This window comes from Alosa alosa, chromosome 10 (genome assembly GCF_017589495.1).
Source record: "Alosa alosa isolate M-15738 ecotype Scorff River chromosome 10, AALO_Geno_1.1, whole genome shotgun sequence".
Taxonomy (NCBI): domain Eukaryota; kingdom Metazoa; phylum Chordata; class Actinopteri; order Clupeiformes; family Clupeidae; genus Alosa; species Alosa alosa.
The window spans coordinates 12828647-12851708 of NC_063198.1; the positions used below are offsets into that span (position 1 = coordinate 12828647).

General features: G+C 45.5%; 1 protein-coding gene across 1 annotated transcript; it reads right to left on the reverse strand.

Annotated features, from left to right (window-relative positions):
* Nucleotides 1–1560: 1560 nt before the first annotated feature.
* Nucleotides 1561–22086, reverse strand: lrrc38b (leucine rich repeat containing 38b). Its single transcript, XM_048253787.1, has 3 exons — nucleotides 22039–22086; nucleotides 20092–21883; nucleotides 1561–4967 (listed from the first exon to the last, which is right to left on the reverse strand). The coding sequence occupies exons 2-3, from the start codon at nucleotides 20717–20719 to the stop codon at nucleotides 4720–4722; spliced, it is 876 nt and encodes a 291-aa protein (XP_048109744.1). The 5' UTR covers nucleotides 20720–21883; nucleotides 22039–22086; the 3' UTR covers nucleotides 1561–4719.
* Between the last annotated feature and the right edge of the window lie 976 nt (nucleotides 22087–23062).

Here is a 23062-nt window from a genome sequence, read left to right on the forward strand (position 1 = left end):
TGTACACCGGACACTCTCGTCCAGCTTTATTCCGTCTGACAACGTGGCCTTGAGCGCCCGGTTTTGAACTGAATGTGTGTTTCAAATTGTGAATGGACAATAATCCGAGGAGTACGCATGGCTAGCTAGTAGCCTGTGACATGCCAACGTGTGAAAAGAGCATTAGCCTTGCTGTATAAGATAGAGTAAGTTGTTTCCCTAGTGTGAGTGCATATGTGTATTATGTATTGTGTACATTACAATTAGTGGCTCATTCAGTGATCTCTCCCTCTCTTGCTGGACAGGAGCTACAGGCCAATTGGGTGGCGGGCTATCTTGGTGGTGGCGTCCCTTCACTTTTTCCTGCTGTGGTGAATCACATTGTATCACAGTGAGTATTTGGTGTTGCCATGTTCTCGTGTGGTGTGTCTTTAGACTCTCCAACCCTGGGTAAGCTCCAGTCCTGTTCCTGGCTCTTCCTGTCCTCCATCAGCCATCAGTCTTTTGCAACACAGTCTGGTGTGTGTGTGTATCTGTACATGTGTGACTACTGTACATGTGTGTCCAGGCCTTGTAGGCCATTTGGGTCAGTGCCTTAGTGGCAGGGGTTCTGACTGTCTGGAGAGAACCAACTCCCTGTACGTTTTTAATGAATGTAAATAAAGACAAAGAGTTTATTTTTGGAACCAAGCCTCTTGTTTTCTATGACCACGAACCTGTGTTGCCTGGTTGGGCTTTAGGTAACAAATTATAGTCCTATTGATTGAATATTCTGAGGGGCAGGGCCTCAAATGGCGTAGTCAACATCACACAATAGAGAGCTAACCTACCACTTGCCACATAACCATAACCAAGGCTGAGCAGTGGTTGCTTTGGATGAGACCACCTGGTCGAGGTGTCTTTAATTGGAATCATATACAGTTATAACCCTTCCTGTCCCTCTATGGACCTCACCATTGGACTCCTATGTAAAGGATACCCTGCAAGAATCCTGGCTTAATTACTGTAGAAGCTCATTTACGGTGCAGATGAAAGAAGCCATTTAAAAGATTTCACTAATCACTTCTCCTTTGATATGGAAATGGCCACCAGACTCTGGGTCTGTTTGCATCTAGGAGACATTCCCGACCCTCATTACTGTAACTGCGCAAAAATAACATGTACATATTTTAGCTCTCTCCTAAGAATTCTACTGCATTGCAATTACTGTTGTAACACTGTTAAACTGTGAGCAGAACTGTCCAGGGCACAACTCATGATGTCACATTCAATAGAATGTCAACAGACAGACGATCACATCTGAACAGCATTCCCATGCTTCACAAAATGTCTCAAAATGTCCCATGCTTCACATAAGTGCTGTGGTAGCATAGCAACACAGAAAGCACTCAGTTACCTGGACCCCAGGCTAAATTCAGGAATGGTCCAAATCAGAAGGAGGAGCCAGAAGGTGACTAATGGAAAATGTTATAATTTCACTTTATACTTTATACATAATTTTAAGACAATGTCTGACAAATATGTGACTTAGTATGTGAAATCTGACTTGGAATATCATGCAGAAAGACACAGAACAACATCTAAAAAATACAGATACTTTAATTTCACTGCAACTACACAGTAGTTGAATATGGTCTACTCATATACATGGTTTACATTTGTTAAGACTGAGACACAAGTCGAAAGACCATGTTACACACATTAAGTCATATACAGAGTTGTCACCGTATACAGATGCCAATGCACCGTAGAGGTGATGATAAGCATCACCACTTCATTAACTAGGATACACATGAGCGGACTTCTTCCATGAAACCACGTCTCATCCACATTTAATTCAGACACTGGTAACAAAACAGTTGAGTAGTAAGCTCATATTTCAACAGTCTCGACAGAGTGAATGATACTGATGCATTGCAGCTCCGTGGACACCATCCAAAAAAAACAGGCTATTTTGTGTTCAGTGTCTGCAGCTAAAAGCAGCTCTAATGCTTTAAGCCTGATGAAAACCTATTAGTCAAATACAGGGGAAAAGACTGCTGAAATGAGCCCAATTAAAATGAATATGTGGAGTACGATTAAGTGATTATCAGAGACTATCCAATCCATCCAATTAGTCTGTATTAGTTTTTGTCTCTCACACAGCTGATGTCCATGGCTTCCTGTGGGTCCATCTGGTTTAGTTTTGTTTGTCCTGAAGGCGGTTGCTGCCCTATCTCTGTGACCTTGTTATATATTTTTTATATATATATATTTTTGTTATAGCTCTGTATTTGGATCTAAACATAGACATTGGGGAGTATAATGCAGGAGTGAACGCCGTACAGTATAAGATGCAGAGACAGGGTGCGGAGAGTCCCTTAAGAAAACCATGCAAGAATATGGCTGTTGAGCTCTGTTGTGTACTTCGAGCACTGCTTTTTCTGCAGACATGCAGTTTCTGTCTCTGTGCATTAGGTTTGTTTTAGCATGTACCTCAAGAGTGTAGGAGACTGTACACTGTACAGCATAACCCTATAGTAAAATATAGTAAAACTCAAAAGTGAAGTTCTACAAAATATAAATAATTTGAAATGATTAAGTGATGCATCTCAAACAAATCTGGATTTTGAGGGTCCTTCTAAAAGTTTGTCTTGTGGGGAAAATACAACATGCAAAAAAAAAAAAAACACCAAATGTTCTTTTTTCAAATAAGTGAATGCATCACTGTTCCTTCCATAGTGGGAGGCATTTTCCCTCAGCTGTTAACGTTTTGAAGCTTGACATGGCGTATGCTTCATTTCTTAAAGTCTCTGAATTATTCATGCTCAGCTACAATATGTACTGCCATTGTTGTCTGCCTTTACAAATACAGTTGTGTCCTAAAACACCTTCCAAATGACAACTCTGAAATGCATGAGGCAAAAAAAAAATACGTGCTGTTCGGCTACCCATTAGAGTGTGACGAAGAGAGTCCAGGTCTGTCAGTGGGATTAAGTATAGCTCTGGAGAAGAAGCCATCCCTCTAGACATACATTCCACATGATAGCAGCTGCTCAGTGCTTTCACCCTCCTCTCATTCACATGAAACAACATCCATTCAACTGTCCAAAAGTGTCATTGTGTCTAATAATTACTGACGTCACTGTTATAAAAAAAATATATACTGAGTACCGTACTGACTCCGAGTATGAAGGACGACAAACAGACAGAGTTCAACGTGACAAACTCATCAGGCGTTTTTGTGATACAACTGCAGCATGATTGCACAAACCATTTCAATCCCCACAAATGATGTGGTGGAGAGATCGACAATGCCTTTCAGTGGTCTGACCTGGGCCAGGATGATTTGACTTTTACTATTGCTTTTGCCGCTGCTGTATGGACAATCTGTCATGAGTCACACCAATCAAGACAACAGTAATTTATGAAAACGTTTTGAAATTTCTCAACGTTTATGGCAGGACCAGGATAATAACGATGTTGACTTAGCATAGACGCAGACTATAACTTGTAACTACACAGATAAAGCTGTGCCGACGCCCTAATACTTTCGGAATCATTTTTTCAATCAGTGCCTAACATACAGGTTTGGCTTTTCTAGTATTCAATTAATGTTGCCTGATATACTTATATGATTTTATGTAGTAATATATATTTATATAATTTGTTTACATATTTTGTCTTGACAGAAGATACATAGGCTATGTGAGTATACCTACACCAATTAAATGCACAGTTTATACCATAGTTTTCCTTGAAAACCCTTAAAATACTGAAGACATCTCAGAATTCCCTATTGGCTAGTCATGTCTACTCCTAGTCTTTGGCAGATCTGAGCAATTTCAATCCACTTAGTGGACTGAGGGCCAGCAGAGTATACCATAAGTAAAATGGACACCATTTAAAGTGCAGCACACAGCAATTCTATTAACTGTTGGAGATAATCTATGTTCATTTTTAATTAGTCTAAGTACAATTTATGAAACCTGACACAATGGTTAAGAGAAATTGATTTAGGAGAAAATTTGTAAAGGTAGAGGAACAGCTACCAATTGATGTGTGACACCTGTAGCTTCCAACTTTAAAAAAAAAAAAAAAAATTCACTATGATGTTTACTATTGTGGATATTTAAGAGCGTTTAGCTACTTGGTTCCTATGCTTACCTGTCATACCACTGTGGACACTCACGCCAATTAAAGCACAGCATAATATTGACTACAGACAAGAAGCCATGTGCCCATATTACAAGACTGGCCTCGGAGGAACTCACATCACAAGACATATTCAATGGCGAGGGCCGTTAAACACGGACATATGAAATAGCCCATAAAATAGAACCAGTAAACCCCTGGCAGTGTGCGTGCTAAGGCCTGGTTTGAAGCTCGACAAGGTTCTTTTTTTGCCAAACGACACAAAGCTCTTTCACCCTATTGTGGCTCCTTAAAAAGATTGGGAGACCATCTTTGTCTCCTAGTAAGTGCCACTCACCCCTGCAGGGCAATGTGAAAGACAAATGGCTTCTCTGACATAACTGGATGAGCACAGTTCATCTCGTAAGTTCCGGGCTTCTTGCTCGCTTGCTGACGTTTGCAAAAGTCACGCGATCAGCTACATCGACTTCACCTCGAGTCACCTCGAAGTCCCTTCCCTTTTTTTTCCCGTTTTTGCTCTCGTCCGACACGAGCAGGGAAGGTAAGTCCGAAAAAAACGTGGGCACGGCCTGGGGACATGCCGTTTGCTCCAGCTCTGTCCAATCCTCACTCTTCGCTCTCCTCTTCCTCGGTCTTATTGCCCTTGCTCCAGCGCTGGAAGCAGTGGACGGTGGAGGCCAGGAAGAAGCTGGCCATGATGGCCACCACCGACACGGAGATTCCCGAGAAGATGATGATGAGGAGGTCGGTGAGGGTGAGCGTCACCTGGCACTCGCGGAAACTGTCCTGGGAGAGCTGGTTGAGGGGCACACGCCGGCCATCCATGGGCAGTGAACAGTCCAAGCCGTCTACCCCTACAAGAGACAAGAGGCAATGTCATATAAGTGCTCTCACATTACTATACAGATGAAAATGTTTAGAGTAGGCACCTCTGTCCAGAGCATTCAATCTCTTATAATGTTCAATTCACATTATGAGCATTCATCTGATCACTGTGCTAGCAGCTGATATCACATACTGTATAAATGCTGTCATATATTCAGACAGAGACCTGGACTCTACATCTAAAGTATATCCTTCATATAACGACAGTTGGCTTAAGTTCATAAAAGGCTTATGAATGCATTGGTAAATTGATAGTGGCTTTGATTGACTATGTCATTTAATCAATTCGCTTAGTTCAGTTTTAAACACGGTGCATGGCCCTAGCTGCCAAAGTAAATTAGGACACAGAGTTCCCAAGAGGAAGGCAAAGAAAAACTCCACAGTGGATGGAGGCTTAGACAGAACCCGATAGGGTGGGGCAGCATATAATAAACTTAGCAGCACAAGGTAAGAACTTGTGTCTATCCCTTGGTGTCGCTTTCAAAGTGCGCTGAAAACTGACTTGAAGAGTCCTGCTAGGCAGGCACAACACATTTTCTGAGTGCAATACCAGGCATTCTAGGCATGCAGTGACAGTGACAGAGATGCCATTCTCCATATTATGCTATAAGTCAGTGTACAAGTGACAACAATATTTGAACACATGAAATGTCCCACTACCAAGGTCATGTTCACTCTGTGCAGCCGGTAGTGCTGTGGGAACACTGGATTAATTTCCAAATTGTTTACATGATGAGGGAAGGACGTGAGAACCTCCTAATGAGAGGGGCTTCCGGAAATAGACGCGGCATCTATTTACAGTCCCGGTGTCCATCGGGGAGCACCTTGACTAGACTTGTTACAGGACACACATGTGATAAATCAGTGGGGAAATCCTTTTAGCCCCTCCGGCAGAACTGACATGCGGTAGATCAACACACACACACACACACACACACACACACACACACACACACACACACACACACACACACACACACACACACACACTCACACACACACACACACACACACACACTCACACACACACACACACACACACACACACTCACACTCACACACACACTATTATTGCCCCCACCCCACAATTAGATCACACCTAGCCCCATCTCAACAGGATGTGAATCACTCTACGCCGGAAGGGGTGGGGGACTTTCAAGGACAGCTATTTTACAACCTGAGGGGGTGGAGAACAACAAAACAAACAACAAAACAAACAGACTTTTACTGTGTGTGCTTCACAGCTTCTGTCCCCTCCAAACATTTTCCAGCACAATTTTTGTCTTGATTTTTGTATTTCGCCAAATTTGAATCTTTCCGGAAGGCTGAATATCCTGTAGGTCTCTTTCTCTCTCCTCCACCTTTGTGAGGCAGCTGTTGCCGGAGAGTCAGATTGCTGCCACCGCACAGCAATTAGCGAACAGCCAGTAAATATTTTACACGCTGATGGCATCATCCAAGACACGAGGTTAACCCTGCGACAGATCTGGCAAGATTACAGGCGCTAGTAATTTGGCGGTGTAGACACCTCCATAAGCTGCCGAGAGACAACATAGCACTAAAGCACTTATGCTGCAGAGATTTCTGGATCCCTTTTTAAAGAGATGTACCATTGCCAGTTGCCTACAGCAGTACAATTTACAAATGCCCACATTTGCATCATAAAGCATCATAAACACAAAGCATTTTCTCTCCAAAAAAGTGTATGCAATGAGTCATATCGAAGCAAACAAGCTGTAGATAGGCCTATGATATTATACATACGAGCTGTTTCAGTCTGTTGGAAAACATTGTTATCATGCGAGAAAACAATCACCCACCACATCTGTGCTTAGGCAATGTTATTCAGTGTTATGTGAACGCAATGGCTGCTTTCAGTGGGTCTGAGAGAAGAACACAGAGAAAGGGGGATGGATAGAGGAGAGGAAGAAAAAAAAAACAAAGAAACACTGAATGCTAACCAATGTCTCACTCTCAGTGCTATTGGTGGTTGTTGGCATGGACAGAAACACAGAGCCACACTGCTGCTGCTCTCCGCTATGCGGACCGTGAGCCCTTGCGTGGGGGATGTAGTTATATTCAGACACACCGTCAGGGTATGCACATGGAGAGTGGGATTTCTGCTTGTTACTGTAACACCATAGTAAGTGCAGCTCACATCCGTGGTGCTCTCTGTCACAACGTTTCAGTGTAAGAGCGTAACCAAACGTGAAAGGCTCCCTCATTGAAATAGCCTCTTATGTAAGAGTGGATTTTTCCCTCTGCTACAAACTAAAAAAAAATCAGAGGGGTTATCCTCTTTAAATTTCAGTCTTTGATGTCTACGAATAAAAAAATAAGTCATGTTAAAATAAGGACAGAGCAAAAGATAAGGGTGGATTCCCTGTAAAAGGATCCAGTTATTCGTCCTGGGAGGTTGTTCCGTGTAGCATGGCAGTAGCTTGCCTTTTTGTGTACACGGTGACATCCATCACACAAACGGCTGAGCACGCGACACCAAATCCCTGTGACAGTGCGCAGGCAGGCAGTGCCAGAGCCTCACCTCCCAGCCCGAGGGGGCTCAGACAGCCATGCTCTCTAGCCTGTGAGTGACAGCCAGGGCCAGGCCTCTGCGCTGGAGTGCTTTGCTCGGCTCGCCTTTTACATGCCTGTTTGTGGGAGTCGCAGAGGCCACTCGAGGCAAGGGAGGGAGGGAGGAAGGAAGAGAGAGAGCAGAGGAGAGAAACATGGAGAGAGAGAGTGGCAGAGGGAGGGAGAGTGGAAAGAGGGGAAGAGAGGATGAAAGACAGAGGGTGGAAAAAGGTCACATGTACTCTTGTAGCCTTATAGAGGAGTGTGATGGAGAATCTGACAGAGTGGGGTGGGAAAGGTGACGAGAGGGCTCTTATAGCACTGAACAGGGAGGTGGAGGCTCAGTTGATGTGGTAGGAGGAGGATATGGGGATAGAAAGGGAAAGCAGAGAGAGGGAGGGAGAGCAGATGGGATGTTTTAGGGGTGAAGCAGAGAGTGTCACATGGCCAGGTCAGACACAGCTGCAGGCTCCAGATGTGACATAACTCACAGGGAGTTTCAATAACATCACTCACTGCTGAGCTCTTAAAAAGTCATTTTTAAGTCTGAGGAAAACATTCTTCTTACACATGTGATTAAGTAAATAGCATATCTATAACATAAAATCTTGACAGAAATGTCAAACAGAATCTTCACCCATTGGATAATCCTGGCCTCACTATCTCAACAGACCAAGGCATGCTTCCTCAGTGAAGTTGTCAGAGACAGAGCCAATTACTGCCTCACAAATTCACACGCATTTAATATGGCTCTTCCACATACACATACAGAAACATGAGGTCGTGACTCGCTGATGTAAATCCCAATATGTTAACTCACAGGTGGGCTTTGGAGAGGAGGCTCATGGGAGGTGGGCGGATGCTAACAGAAAGTCATAGGACCTCAGCTGAGATGGAGGAGAGCTAAATTTGTGCTACAGACAGAGAAGGGTTGAACACGGTTGAGTTGCTGCACAGAGGACCTGTTGAGAGGCCTGTGTAAATAGGAACATGTAGGAGCAGGGACTGTTACAGAATACAGAATACCGAAGAGCTGTGCCAGTCCTATGTGCTTTGGACGCGTGAGCCATATCTAATGCAGAACATGTTTGCAATGGATTCATCATAGGAGTGTTGCTGATCAATGATTGAGAGCTAAAAACAAATAGAATTAGTTTCAGTGTGTGGAAGTGTATTCACAATTTCTGCGGCCATTGCGGCAACGATCACACATCTCCTTCTCATGCTGTGCCAGACGGCAGCAAACTTGTTGGTTCTGAGCAAACAAGATTAATGGCTTGCTATTTAAATGCACATGGCGCAGTCTCTGTGGAAAATCGCGGACCCTGTTGACTCCATTCGTAGCCTCTGTCTGAGGGGGGAGAAGGCCTTTGTTCCTCCACTGCACCATCCCTGTGCCCTGTTCCCTTGATAAACACAGTCTCGTGCCTATCTCGGAGCTAGCTTGCTTAGCATATGCTTAGGTTTGAGTCATTAACTTCTCCATCTGTTCAGGGGCAAGGCAAAGGACCGACCCAAATTGCTGGGGGATGGAATAAATCAATATCCCACATCATGAGTCATAGATCTGACCTTTGAGAACTGTGGCCTGTTTAAGAGACTTCTCAGTGATTTATTGTTGATGTTATGTACTGTACTTGTTCTTTCAAGCAGGTTATATTTTCATACTTTCTACTGTGGTTACCTTTCCAATGTCAGAGGTGGGATAAGCAGGCGCTCTTGATTGAAAGGGCAAGAAAGGGCAATTAGCTTCGGTAAGAATAACGCTTGTAGGTTATAATAACATGGCCCAAGGTCACCAACTACACTTCAACAAGGTCCCTAGGGAACCATCCACAGCCTTACATAAATCCAGTCGTGGATGAGCTATCACTCCAGAGCCAAACCTAGAAAGTATAATATACTATATGAAGCGTTTTGTGTACACAAATGTCTGCTGATATGCACTTATGCAAATCCACCTGTTGATTTATGTAATGCTTTGTTTTAATTGCATGCATTAAAAGATCAGATAAAAAAGGGTTATCTGAGGTCGCTGTTCAGCCTGTTCCCTGAGTTTAAGTCATGGTCATCATTAGTCCCCCAACAAGGCCGTGCCGGAACCAATGCGAGATCAAACATCAGCGACAGCAGCAACAGCTGATGTTATTCTCATTATCATCACACAGATGAGCCGAGAGTCGCTTTAACACCTCTATCGGGATGTAACAGGAGCAGCGCAATCTGCCAAACGCACTAACTAACCATTCAGACAAAGCCATGGGAGAGGAGATTTTTGTAATGTTTTCTCATGTTTGAAATGATGACGCGTGCCTTGTCCTCAGAGTTAAATAGAAAAATCTATGATGTTTACACATAGACCTGTATAGACAGTAACCAGTTTTATAGGCATTGGCTCAACACCAACACACCATGTAGATTAAGAGTCTCTGTACTCTGTATCAATGTGCCAATTGCTCCACAGTGCATTTCTATGTTCTATTTCACCAGCAGTAAACATGGAACTATGTGAAGTGAAACCACTTCAGATGATCCAGAATGCGGCGGCGCGCCTGGTCTACAACCAACCCAAAAAGGGCACATGTTACCCTGCTGCTCATCCAGCTACACTGGCTACCTATGGCGGCCCGCATCAAATTCAAGGCTCTAACGCTTGCCTACAAAATAGTCTCCGGTTCTGCTCCCACCTACTTGAATGCCCTCATACAGACATATGCTACCTCCAGACCGCTGCGCTCCTCAGACGAACGACGTCTAGCTCTACCACCGGTACGCTCAAGCCAATCCAAACTTTTCTCATCTGTTGTTCCTCGTTGGTGGAACACACTGCCAGCTCCTACAAGGGCAGAGACATCCTTCTCCATTTTCAGAAAACTCCTGAAGACCCAGCTCTTTAGAGAACATCTCCTCTCATAGCAACACTTACAACAAGTCTTACTGATCCTAGCACTCACCAGTCGTCTCAAACTGACAAGTAACTGTTAAAAACAGCACTCACTGATGCACTTATTCTTACTGTACTCTAATGTTTTTAAATTGTCCTAAAATTGTTGAGAACTGCTCTAAAACTTAAACTGTTTACTATGTTGTTAGTCGCTTTGGCTAAAAAGCGTCAGCCAAATGTAATGTAATGTAATGTAATGTATATTATCTGACTGCAGTGCTGAACCTGCCAACTCATTTGATGAAACTTTTTGATCTCTGCTACAGTATGTGTACTGCTGAATCAAAACTACTGTACATATTAGCCCATGTTTTAGACTGCCGGAGCGAGCCAGTGAGTCCCCCGTGTGGGTTTTGCATTTACAATATCCAACTGGCCCTACCCATCCTCCCACCACTACTTATACTCCTCTAGATGGAACAGCCACATGTGTGTGTGTATGTGTGTGTGTGTGTGTGTTTGAGATAGAGAGAGTGAAAGAAGGAGGCAGGGTGGGAGCATGTGCCTGTGTGTTTGCATGTGTGTTTGTGTGTGTGTGAGAGAGAGAGAAAGCGAGAGAGAGAGAGATAGAGACAGAGAGCAGGAGAGAAAAGTAAAGGAGACACGGGGAGTGAGTGTGTATCTGTGTGTATGCGTGCACATGTGTGCGTGTGTACTTTGGATTAGCACGGCTGTGCATCCTGCCATAGATCTACAGTGGCTACATCCATCCCATCTCACAAATCACCCTCATCCCCCTGGTTATGTAACACCCTTTCCAGGTCTGTCCTATGATGCTTTTTCTAACACCTTTTCTCTTGTTTTTACTGAACCACTCCAGATTACTATGCTTTTTTAAAAAAAAAAAAAAAAACACTTATGTTTCACGTGGGTTATGAGTTGTTAAGTCTTGTTTTCACACCACACAGTATGCAGTGTCTAGCAAAACCAGTTTGTGACCAAGAGAGCGGTTTAAATAAACAAGCAAACACGGACATCTGAGAGAAGCGATGGAAAGAACCGCTTCCCTATCCAAAGCCGACAGAGACACACAAGCAGTATCGGAGGTGTCTGCTCCGGTGTCTCGATGCCGGCGAGCGATCTGAGGGGCTCAGGTAGCGCAGTAGCTGACATTTGGCTGTCTAACATGTGTCAGTGGCAGCCCTGACTGACATCCAATCCCCCCCTGTCGGCCCCATGCGGGAAACCCTTCATCATCTCCTCTCATCGTCATCAACCTCTCAGGAAATGTGAGGATTTACCTCTGACTTCACTGGCAGAGAACAGCTTCATTGCTCAGTGACAGTGAGAGACAATGGATGGAAAATAAACACACAGCCTCCAAGATAAATGCCATGGCTGCATATGAATATGTGCTCTTTGAGTGCCCTACTTCCCTGTGAAACATTTGTGTGTTTCCTGAAGGTGTGCTAATGACCCAGATACAGATGTTTGCATAATTTAAAGGGTGCAGTTCTCATTACATTATTTATTATATTGTATTAATTAATACAGTTATTACAATTACAGGAGTTATACATGTTGTTGAAACTGAGCAAAAAGGTCAAGAGCATTTTAAAATCTTTCATAAAATAGTACCTCTCTATAACCCCTCTGTGGGATAATGAGATGGTATACCTCTAAGTGACTTTAATGACTTGCTTCACCAGTGCTCAGCACAAGGTCAAGTCCTCTCCACCTAAACTCCATCAGGAAACACTTCCCCTCAACTCAGTCCATTGTGACTCTCAGTTCCAATCTCATTGTGTCTCGAGTCGGGCCGTTCTTAATTCAACTGACTTCACATTCCAATCTCCATCTCCATTAAGGCTGAAAAGCCACCCACCCACCCGCCCACTCCTCCTCGCTCAGTCAGGATGGGGAGACGGGGGGAGACTTATGGGAGGAGACAGGCCGCTATGGCCAGCCGGGGAGCAGTTAAGCACAGAGGCCAGCATAACAGCGCATATCAGCACGGCTCCTATGGGGATAACAATCAGGGAGAGTGTCAGCCAGGGAGAATGGACGAGCCTGCCGGGGGTATGTTCCCTCCCTGCCCCTGAGTACTGGTGTGATTGATTGATCTAGCAGGCAATCTCAGGCGGCCATTGCCAACTTCTCATGGCCTCCCACTTCTCACTAGTTTCTATTAGCAGGCTGCCATCTGCAATTGAGATTGATTAAAGTATTGAACCAGTCAGCATGGACAACAGTTGTGTTAGAACAGGTGGTTTAAAATGCACATTAACATGACTAAGGCTATGTAAATCATTTTGGTCTTGGTAATCATGACTGCCCTGTAAAAAAAAAAAGACAGACCGTCTCTGATATTGAATAACTTTTCTGATAGAAGACAGACAGTAGAGTACAGAACTGGTGTGCAGTTCTGACATGTTGAGTCAGTCCGTTAATCGTCATGTGGCTAAATCCCATGGAAACAGATTGTGTGTCCCGTGATGACACATATTGATTATAGAAGGGCTAAAAAGCATTCACTGACCTCATATCATTCCTCAGACAATAAAACATACACCTTTAACACACCAAGGCTTCAAAAATGCATACTGTTTGAATGCATACATATTGTTTTTTTCATCCTTTCTAACATGACAAATAATCTTAAAGTACTTCTCGAATGACAGACATGGTTGCTGTATGTACGCCGTGTAAACATTCTGTGACGGCACGCAGACGTAGTACGAGAAGCACCATTCAGTGTGAGCGGAGATGGAAGCATGTTCGCAGATGGAGGTCGGGGGGTCTGTTAGCCCACGGAGTGATGAATGTGTGTGTGTGACAGCAAGAGCTGGAGGATGAGTCACTCAAACCAGGAGGGGGTTTCCACATGCCATGGGTACGAATCAGTGATCTCACAGTCACATGATGATACTCTGCTCTCCGCAGAAAGAGAGAGAGGAGAGAGTAAGAGAGAGAGAGAGAGTGTGAGAGAGAGAGAGGAGAGAGTGAGAGAAGAGAGTGAGAGAGAGAGAGGAGAGAGTGACGTAAAGACATGCCACCCGCATTTTATAACCAAAAAATGCAGTCATGCACACACCAACATACATACACACACATGCAGTCCCAAATGGAATTTCACAAAAGAAAACAGACTGACGGGCAGAATGCTGTCACTAAACAAATATAATATTGCCTTTTCTCTCTATCTGGCATACACACATACAAACACACATTCACACAAACACACCTACACACAAAATGCCATTTAAGACCTTTTTCTATACGCATTAACCCTGCTTTGTGTGGTATGATTACTTACTTTAAATTCTGCCTTAAGGAAGAGAGGGAGTCGTTTCTTTTTTTTGTTATTTTATAATGAATTTTCCCACTGGCAAGGGTATGTGATGCTTCTTGTTTTGTTTTTCTCAGCACCATGTAATTTTACGGATGAATTAGCACTCAATGGTTGCAATAATAAATCCATAACAAACTACTGTGCGGCAACATCAGGTCAAACATCTATCCGCTTCAAGAGAGTGTGCAGATTTGGAGAGATCTCTACAAAACGACGCCCGGCTCTGCTTGAGAATCCACACAACAATATTAGGGTTGATATGGAAATTAAATAAACACCCATTCAGTAGATTTGTTAGAGGCAGATTATTTCAGGGCCCTGTAGAAAGTGGTTTAAATCTGTACTGAGGATGAGCTGCATCTGCTTCCTCTGCACAACACAATTAGGGTCCCTGTGATGAGGTTTAGACTAGTCCTGCCTGGACTTTGCTGTTTGCTGTGTATCTGTTATGGCGGTGAGTGACTTAGTGCTGTTAACTGATCGCTGGAAAGTAACTGGAGAGTCCATGAGAGGCGTTGCGCTGGGAGCGTTTTAGTGTCACATGAACTCTCCTTCTCTCAGTCGGTCGCTCTCCGCACGGATGACCGGCAGCGAGGGCAGAGCGGCCACCCCAGGCCTCGGCACGCTTCTTGAGGAAGGGGGAGTGAGGCACGCCTCCTATCCTTTCGACTCTGACTGTTTTTTAGAGCTTCAGTTACCCAAGCAACTGAACTTGACCAAAACAGCACACACAGGGGCTGTGAATTATAGATGCATGTTGTCCATCCTTAACCCAGGTGCAGCAATGACAGCGGTGGATCATGTTTACAGTCATTCCCCCCTTGAAACATTCATAGCAGTCAGTGGGCACTGGCAGAGATCCCTAAAAGAGATGAATGTCAGTACATTATCCTACCTGCCTAACAACAATAATCTGAGCCAACATTTTGAACTGTGTCCACATCTTATGTTTTGGTCTCTGTTCATGCACTCATCATCAGATCTCTCATATTCACTGTAAAATGTTAAAAGTGCTGTCTAAGCATCTTAGAAAGGGTATAAAACATTTGTCCGGGAGTACAACCCCGTGGTCCACTCTGCTTTGTTGTCATTGTTTTACTGGACAATAAACCATTTTTTGCATGATACGTTTTTGACTTCAGCACAAAAGTATATTTTTATTACATCGTGGACTTGATATGCGGACTTAAATTCTGACATGACATTTGGCGAGCCAGCCAGAAGAGATTGCAAGACCCAAAGCCTGTTTCATTTGCACAGGCTATATTCAAATCCTTGGATTTCCTGTTTGACAAATCTACATGTCAGAAATATGCAGAGGATGAGTGTGTGCCTGCATGCTTACACATGTATATATATAGAGAGTGTGTGTGTGTGTGTGTGTGTGTGTGTGTGTGTGTATGTGTGTAGAGTGTGTGTCTAGGCTGCTGCCACACTAATAGAAAGCAAAGCCTCCACCAAGGCCAAGCCCTCAACCGTAACCCAAGCACAACACAGGCGGGAAGGGTTGGAGCACTGACCCACCCGAATGTCTCTACCCTGGGTTCACATGAACATTAGCAGGCTTCTGAACCGTAGAGCATAATTACACAAAGCGAATTTGATAGGCTGGCCAGCAGAGCTATATGTGTACATTGGAATCAGATCCATTAGCTGGGTGCAGAATTGACTCATTATGCAGCAGTTATCTTCAGAGAGGCATAAAGGGTTGACCGTAATAGTCTCATTTATTTTCATGAAACCCCCTGATGCACAGGCAGGAGATTATCAGGCGACCCTCATTCTCCAAATGAGTGCCCATCTGTCACTGCTTGCGTGCGTGGTGGTCATGAAACCGCTGTTCTACTGCACAACAGTACACAGTTGCATTCATACTGACCCACACATACACACACACACATTCATACACACGCACACTCTCAGACACACACCCACATGCACATCCACACACACGCGTGCACACAAACTCATAGTTACATATGTGCATCCACTCACACAACCTACACGCACATACAGTACATCTATTCAGGATGTAAATATACAGCTACAGCATATAAATGCACTAAGTCTCCTTGTCTGTCAGAAGGCTGCACTGAAAGCATGGTGCCTTGAGTGCAGTGGAAAGCCCACTAATAAATTATAGATATTGATAAGGACATGGAGAAAGACAATGCTTTATTAATAGTTCACATTTCTATAAGGTATTTCTTTGTCTTCTGTATGGCTATAAACTCAAGCACATATACTAGATCTAATCTTTACCAATACTCATCTGTATAGCTATTGTTCTTCCATCTCTCCATTTCAGCATTTAATCAAAGCAGCCCAAAGGTCTTCATATGCCTAAATTTCTGCGGGTGACCGACCGGGTACATCCATCATAAGACTAATCCTATGGAGAATATCCCTGAGAGTAATTCACCGTCTCGGGAGGCTTTCGGAGATAGATGTGGTCGTTTCTTGTTGTAAGTAATCGCCCATGCTCACTGAGATGAGACTCCCCCTCCCCCCCCTCCCTCACTGGTTGGTCATAGATCCTCCAGGATAGAGTGAAAGACCATGAAGAGGAACAGAGAGTTGATTTTCCTGATTAAGAGGGCGCTTTTCTAAAGAGTTGTGCGTTAAAAGTCCTATGTTCTAAAATGAAGGCTCGCCTCTCCCTCTTTCAGCACTATAGTGATGAAAGTAATTTGCACCCTGCCAAAATAGTTTATTTTTTTCATTAGCTAATTAATTCAGCCCTGAAATAGTTTAATTATTTTCAAGCAATTAAACATTTGTGGTTATTTTACACAATGTTGTTAACTGACTTAGTTTGTTTACTACAACAGTAATGCCTTGTACTATGGGTCAACACAACTCTACATCCATTTTGTAATACCTTCTGGAAGCAAGCGGTGAAGCTGAGGCACTTCGTTCATCCTCCTTCATTCTACACACTGTCCACAAACACCCAACAACATTTCTTTACTGCTACTCCTGAGTAATCTTAGCCTCACAACAGAAGCATCCCGTTTATAGGGTCTTTGAATTGGCGCTGTGATGATCAATGTGCACCTCGCTAAGCTCGCTTGGGGGAATAGGGAAGTAAAAAGAGTTATGTTGTTTTTCTCAATTCACTGGTTACAGCTCTGCCACACTCATGCATAGGGAATTGAGGGCATTTGCCTGCATGATAGAATCTCATTTAGGACTAACAGTGAAATTCCCCCCCAACTGCACAGCTATAAAATGTAAATCGGAACACATATGTCTGACTAGACGTTTTAATGGAAGCAGTCAAGACAGACAGCCTACTTGTTGACTCAATGGGTTGTATATAAAGCTCATGAGTGAAGCATTGAACACTTTGCATTCAAGTCAGGAAAGGGGATCCATATCTTTTATTCTATCCACTACATCATTTTTTAGCATGGGAACGCTCCAGGAAACTGACATATTAAATATTGCAAACCGCATATGATATTTTGGTAATGTTCTGAGGCCGTACCCCATGCCCCTTGTATCACACAGGACAGGATATGCATAAGTACATATGCATATTGCAGGCTTGTGGTAATGGATGCAAGGCCACATGTCAGTAAGACCTATTTTACTCCTTAGCTTAAGGCGTGAGGCAGAAAGGTCAGAAATGGTTTATTCATAGGAGGATGAATTCCTCGTTCCCGACGTTCCAACGTTCCCGAGGAGTCACGCTGAAGGGGCCCTGGGCTCCTAAGCACCCGCTGATTTTGAAATAAGTGGCACATGTGAGATGGGCCAGGACGGCCTGGCCCCTTTCGCGCCCCAGCCACGCCTCAATTTACGAGCACCCCCTTATTGCCGGGCACGCCATCCAGGCTGGCAAGAGAGAGAGAGAGAGAGAGAGAGAGAGAGAGAGTCCTCACTGCTGCCTCCGCTGCTGCTGCTGCTGGCGTGAGCTTGGCCTCCCTCCGCTGAGTCAATTCACTATGGCCGGCGCCCCGCGGCATCGAGGGGCTGTGTGATGAATGTGCGCTCCACTCCGTGCCGCGCTCGCCCCGGATGGGGCTTGACAACCCGTGCCAGCCTGCCCGCTTCCTGCTTATACCCCCCGTCTGCCCCACCAACACCAGCTTCCGTGACAAGAAAGTGCTTGAGTTGCGGATGCAGTAAGATGGCATTGCCATATGTTACGCGGGCAGCAGAGACAAGTGGTGGACAGGTTGTGGGCGGCACAAATGTGAAGTTTCTGCAGGTTTCTGCTCAACATCAGCAGCTGTGGGACGAGAGTATTATCCAGCAATATCCTCACATAAATTTATTCGGCTGACAGTCAACTAATGACTGAAAAAAAAGGCTTAGAACGACAACCATCGCAGCATTCATGCCTTCCACTGCAAAAATAAACATGGATGGAGATCTTTATTTCCATAGCCAGCAAATGGAGAGGAGGGCCTTGGGACGCTCACAGATTTCCCAAGGTTGCTCGGGTTTTAGAATTGAGGTTACTCTAGTAATCCATTTCTCGTGATCTCTGCGGGGACATGGCATTTATAAATGGACAGAGCTTGTGTAATCTCTCCAAACAGTCCACCATCACAACGTAAGTTTGTGGTAGACAAGGCTCTTGATATTACTCTCTCTTCCTGTGTGAGTCTGAATTCTTGGCACCGACACAGTGACAGCTGCTCTCCCTGAGTTATTTACTTATTTATTTATTTACGGTACTTATAACTTATGTTTGTTATGACTTTCATTTGCTATATATTTCCTCTTGTGCCAAGGATTTGCCTTTTTCTGGTACCAAACAAGAGACCCAGACAGATGTCTGGCCTCCAAAAAGCTATAATCTTCCAAGCAGTTTATAGAGTGGACTTTCTCCTCTCATAAAGAGGCATATCATTTCAAACACTGACTTGACAGCTTGCATACTGGAGACGATAATTAGATGTAAAGGTCCCTGATATTTCAAGGGCAGACAACCAAGGAAGGTTAAGAGTACCTATTCATGGTTGACTGCTCATGAGAGAAGATAATAGACAATTTGTATATATTCAACAGGGAGCCTCGACTAAGAGAATAAAGGCAATCTGAGGAGCTGTACTGCATTTTGGATGCACAGTGCACATTTCTCAGAAAAAAAGAGGATGCAGCTCTTCTGCGAAGCGAATGATCTCCTTGTAAGCAGATTTGAGCCCATTGTGACTCCTCTCCTTCGGGAGCACTATGTGATCCTCTTTTTTTTTGTGTGTTTCTTTCTTTCTCTCTCACCATTTGTAGTGTGTGTGTATCTGTGTGTATGTGTGTGTGTGTGTGTGTGTGAGAGTGTTCCTGAGACGATCGCCTGAGCCATGCCAACACGTCAGTGCCATTCCCCAGTCGGGTTGAGCAGAGCCAAGCCAAGCGGAAACGCAAGGCTACACAATGCCAGGGCTGCCTGGATCCAGCTTGAGGGCATTGGGCATGGGTGGGCGGCAGGGGGCTTTCTTTGGGGGTTTCACTGATTACTCTAGCCACTGAAGCAGCAATGATGTGACTGAGCTATATATAGTCACACCTGGAAAAAAAATAGAAATACACATGGCATTCACACACACTTATACTCTCTCTCTCTCTCTCTCTCTCTCTCTCTCTCACACACACACACACACACACACACACAAACACACATTTAGCTCATTAACACAACACACACACATATACATATACACATACACAAACACACATTTAAGATAGCGTGTGCACAAATAGAGAGATACATAGAGGGATTGAGAGATAGAGGGTTCACAAACACACAAATAAACACAAACACACAAATAAACACACACACACACTTCCCCTTAGGGGAAGATGGCAGGTGCTTGGCATGCGTGTTGCATGAGTGCGAAATCATGACGCACATTCCTGAGTGGAATACTAAACGTGAGCTGTGACGAGGCTGGGGGTTTCGTCCTGTTATGTGGGCGAATATGGCCCCCCCCCCCCCCATCCACCCCCGATCTCCACACACAAAGGAGCCCTCTCTGAATCCACAGCTTATTTGCCCTTTAATACAGCACATGCCCTCCCCCAGTGCTTCATGTGTAGGGGTGGGTAAAGGATAAGCCCAAATTAGACCAGAGGAAGGAGTTCCTCTGTGTGAGCCAAACAAAAATAAACCCGAGAACAGTGCCGGAGGACATGCGATGATCTGCTACAGCTGGACAAAGCTCATGTTCATTTGATAGGCTTTTGGAGGTAGACAAATTGAGAGGCAGTAAGAGTAAATGTTGTGGTGATACTGACTTTGCTTGTCTGTTTGGTTAGGGGGGTGCGGTTGACTCACCATTGGGGAGCTTGTGCCGGTTCTCCATGAGCCAAGCAAACAGGTTAGCGAAGTTGCAGTTGCAGACCCATGGGTTGCCCTCTAGCCTGACCACCCTCAAAGAGGGCAGCTGGCTCAGTGCCCCCACCTGCAGGCCGGAGAGGGCATTGCGCTCCAGCTCCAGTTCGCGCAGCGAGGTGAGGCCCAGGAAGGCGTCCTCATTGACTGCACTCAGGTGCGGGTTGTTGCCCAGACGAAGCTTGATGAGGCTGCGTGACTCGCCAAACGTGCCCTTAGGAATTTCCGTGAGGTTGTTGCTGCCCAGGTCCAGGAAGACGAGGCGCGAAGACGTGCTGAGGGTCCCCGGCTCGATGTACGAGAGCGAGTTGTTGCGGAGGTCCAGGTAGACCAGGTCGCTGTAGAGCACCAGGAAGTCGGCAGGGATGCGCGGGATCCAGTTGTCGGAGAGCAGCAGCCGGCGCACGTCCAGAGGGATGGAGTCCGGCAGGCGGGTCAGGCCCTGGCCGCTGCAGTCCACCGTGTGCGGGTCCGGGCACAGGCAGCTCGTCGGGCAGTTTTCCCCCAGTGTGAAGAGTGCAGAGGCCAGCAGGGCAAGGAAGGGCTGGAGCCAGCGGACACATGGCAACATGGTCAAGAGGGGGGGAAACGAGTGGAGAGAGAGTGAGAGGGTAGGGGAGAGGGAGAAAGAGAGAAAGGGGGAGGAGAAAAAAGGGGTGATGGAGAGAGGGATGAGAGGTCAGAGGGTAGAAGTGCAGGAGAAAGAAGGGGAGGAGGAGGAGGAGAAGGAGGAGGGGAAGGGGGGGAGGAGAGTGCGAGGAGCTGAGGGCAGTGTCAGTGCCTGCGTGCCCAGAGCATCCCACTGACCGACGGAGGGAGACGGAGGAAGCAGAGGGGGCTGGGGAGGCGGGAGGCGGGCGAGCGGAGTGGCCGGAGCGAGACGCTGACCGCTGTTGCTGCTGCTGCTGCTGCTGCTCGCCTCCCAGGTATCATGGAGCAGGCAGACTGGCGCGGAACGGCACGCGGCTGGCTTTGAAGGAGCGAGGGGAGGAGAGAGAGAGGAGAGGTGGGAGGGAGTGACAGAGAGAGATAGAGAGAGTGGGAGAGCGATAGAGAGTGTGTGAGTGTGTGTGTGTAAGAGAAAAGAGAGAGGGAGGGGAGGGGAGATTATCTAGTGGAGGTAAATAGAAACTAGCCAAGCAGGGGGAGAATGGCAGAGCACGAGAACACAGACACATGAGAGAGAGAAAGAGAGAGAGAGAGAGAGAGAGAGAGAGAGAGAGAGAGGATGGGGTTAGGTTGTGGAGGGGTGGGGGTGGGGGGGTTGGAGGCTGGTTGAGTCTCGGGGTTAACCCGCGGTGGCTGGAGAGCACCTGATGGAGGCAGAGGGAGCAGCGGAGGCAGCCTGCGTCTCAGACACAAAGGGCTCAGCGGCGAGGAGGCTCCGGCACAGCGCGGGAAGAGCGGAATTCCAGCATCCCTCCATTTGTCTGTCGCGTCGGACCGGGAATTCCAGATGTCTGATGGCTGCAAACATGATCCCTACCCCCCCCGACCCCCCCCCCTCTCCAGCTCCTCTGGGCTTCTCGTCGGCTGATGTCACGCGACAGAGGGGATCCTAAACGAGGAGCGATTCCCGACGACAAGCACTGAAGCGCGCGGAGAGCTGCTTTTGTTCTCCCTTTCTCATCTTTCCTCCCTTGTTCTCTCTGCCTCTCCCTCTCTTTCTCTCTCTCTCCCTCGCTCTCTGGCTGCCTCGTAGATCTGCGGCTCGATGCCCTGGCAGCAAGTGAGCCTGATAAAAAAGACAGGGGGAAAAAAAACTCTTCACAGCAGGACTCCACCACTCTGTTGCTATGGCAAACACATCGCAGTGTCCACAAAGAAATTGTCTGAATACAAATTAGCGTCCGGACATTGGTGCAGACAGACATGCACAGGGCTGCTTACCTCCATTAGCGTTCCGTGTTTGTGAGTCTCCCTCTCTCTCTCTCTCTCTCACTCTCTCTCTCTGTGTGTGTGTGTGTGTATGGTAGAGCTGTTGCGAAATCCCTCTCTATTACAGTATTACCACCAGAATGTGTGAACCATGCAGTTGTCACGTGACGTCCCCCTGGATTTTTCTCACAATCACTGCGCTCTCGGCGTTTTATCAGTGGGTTTCAGTGTCTGTGTGAAGGAATAGGCTGCAGTGTATAATACAAGCAGACCCAAAAATAAAAAGTTTTATTCAAAGAGACTGATAAGGCTTAATTATGCCATGTGGAGATAAGCACAGCAATGTGCATAATATAGCCCCCCAAATGATGAAATATTCATTTGCTTGAAAAATATTCATTAAAAAAATACTAGAAATACAAACTACAAAATGATCTATCAATTTAACTCTCTTAACTCGATACAGAGGTCAAATCCCCCCTCTGGTTATCCATTATCCCTGCTGTGGCAGTAAAGCACAATGTCTTGATTGACAGCCTTAGTGTTACATCATCATTGAGTATCTTGTCAAAACTGGGACAGCATTACACAACATGGCCATGTCAGAAGGCTCCTTTAGGCATCACTGTCAAAGAAAACGCCGATTCTGCAACCTGCAACGGTTGCCTCAATTGTAAAATATCCACGATGCCTTAACAAATCAGATATTCTTTTTGTTATGAAATTACAAAGAAGTGCCCTAGAGTCATAGTCAATTACACCGAATACAGGAAGCATAGAAAGGCTTTTAATTCAACTAAGTAGCAACTCAACATCCTGATCAGTCACTTAGTCTCTTACGGTAGGATAGACGAATGCAACACATACTCCACAGGAGGGAATTTCTGACACAGACATTAATTCTCATTCTCAATTAAGGGTCTCACAGGGGATTCAGGGCCAGGGAAATGGAATTAGAGCGATGGTAGCTAGCACACACAAGGAGAGAAGGAAGTGGAGTATGGAAGAGGTGATTGAATTGTACAGAGACAACCTT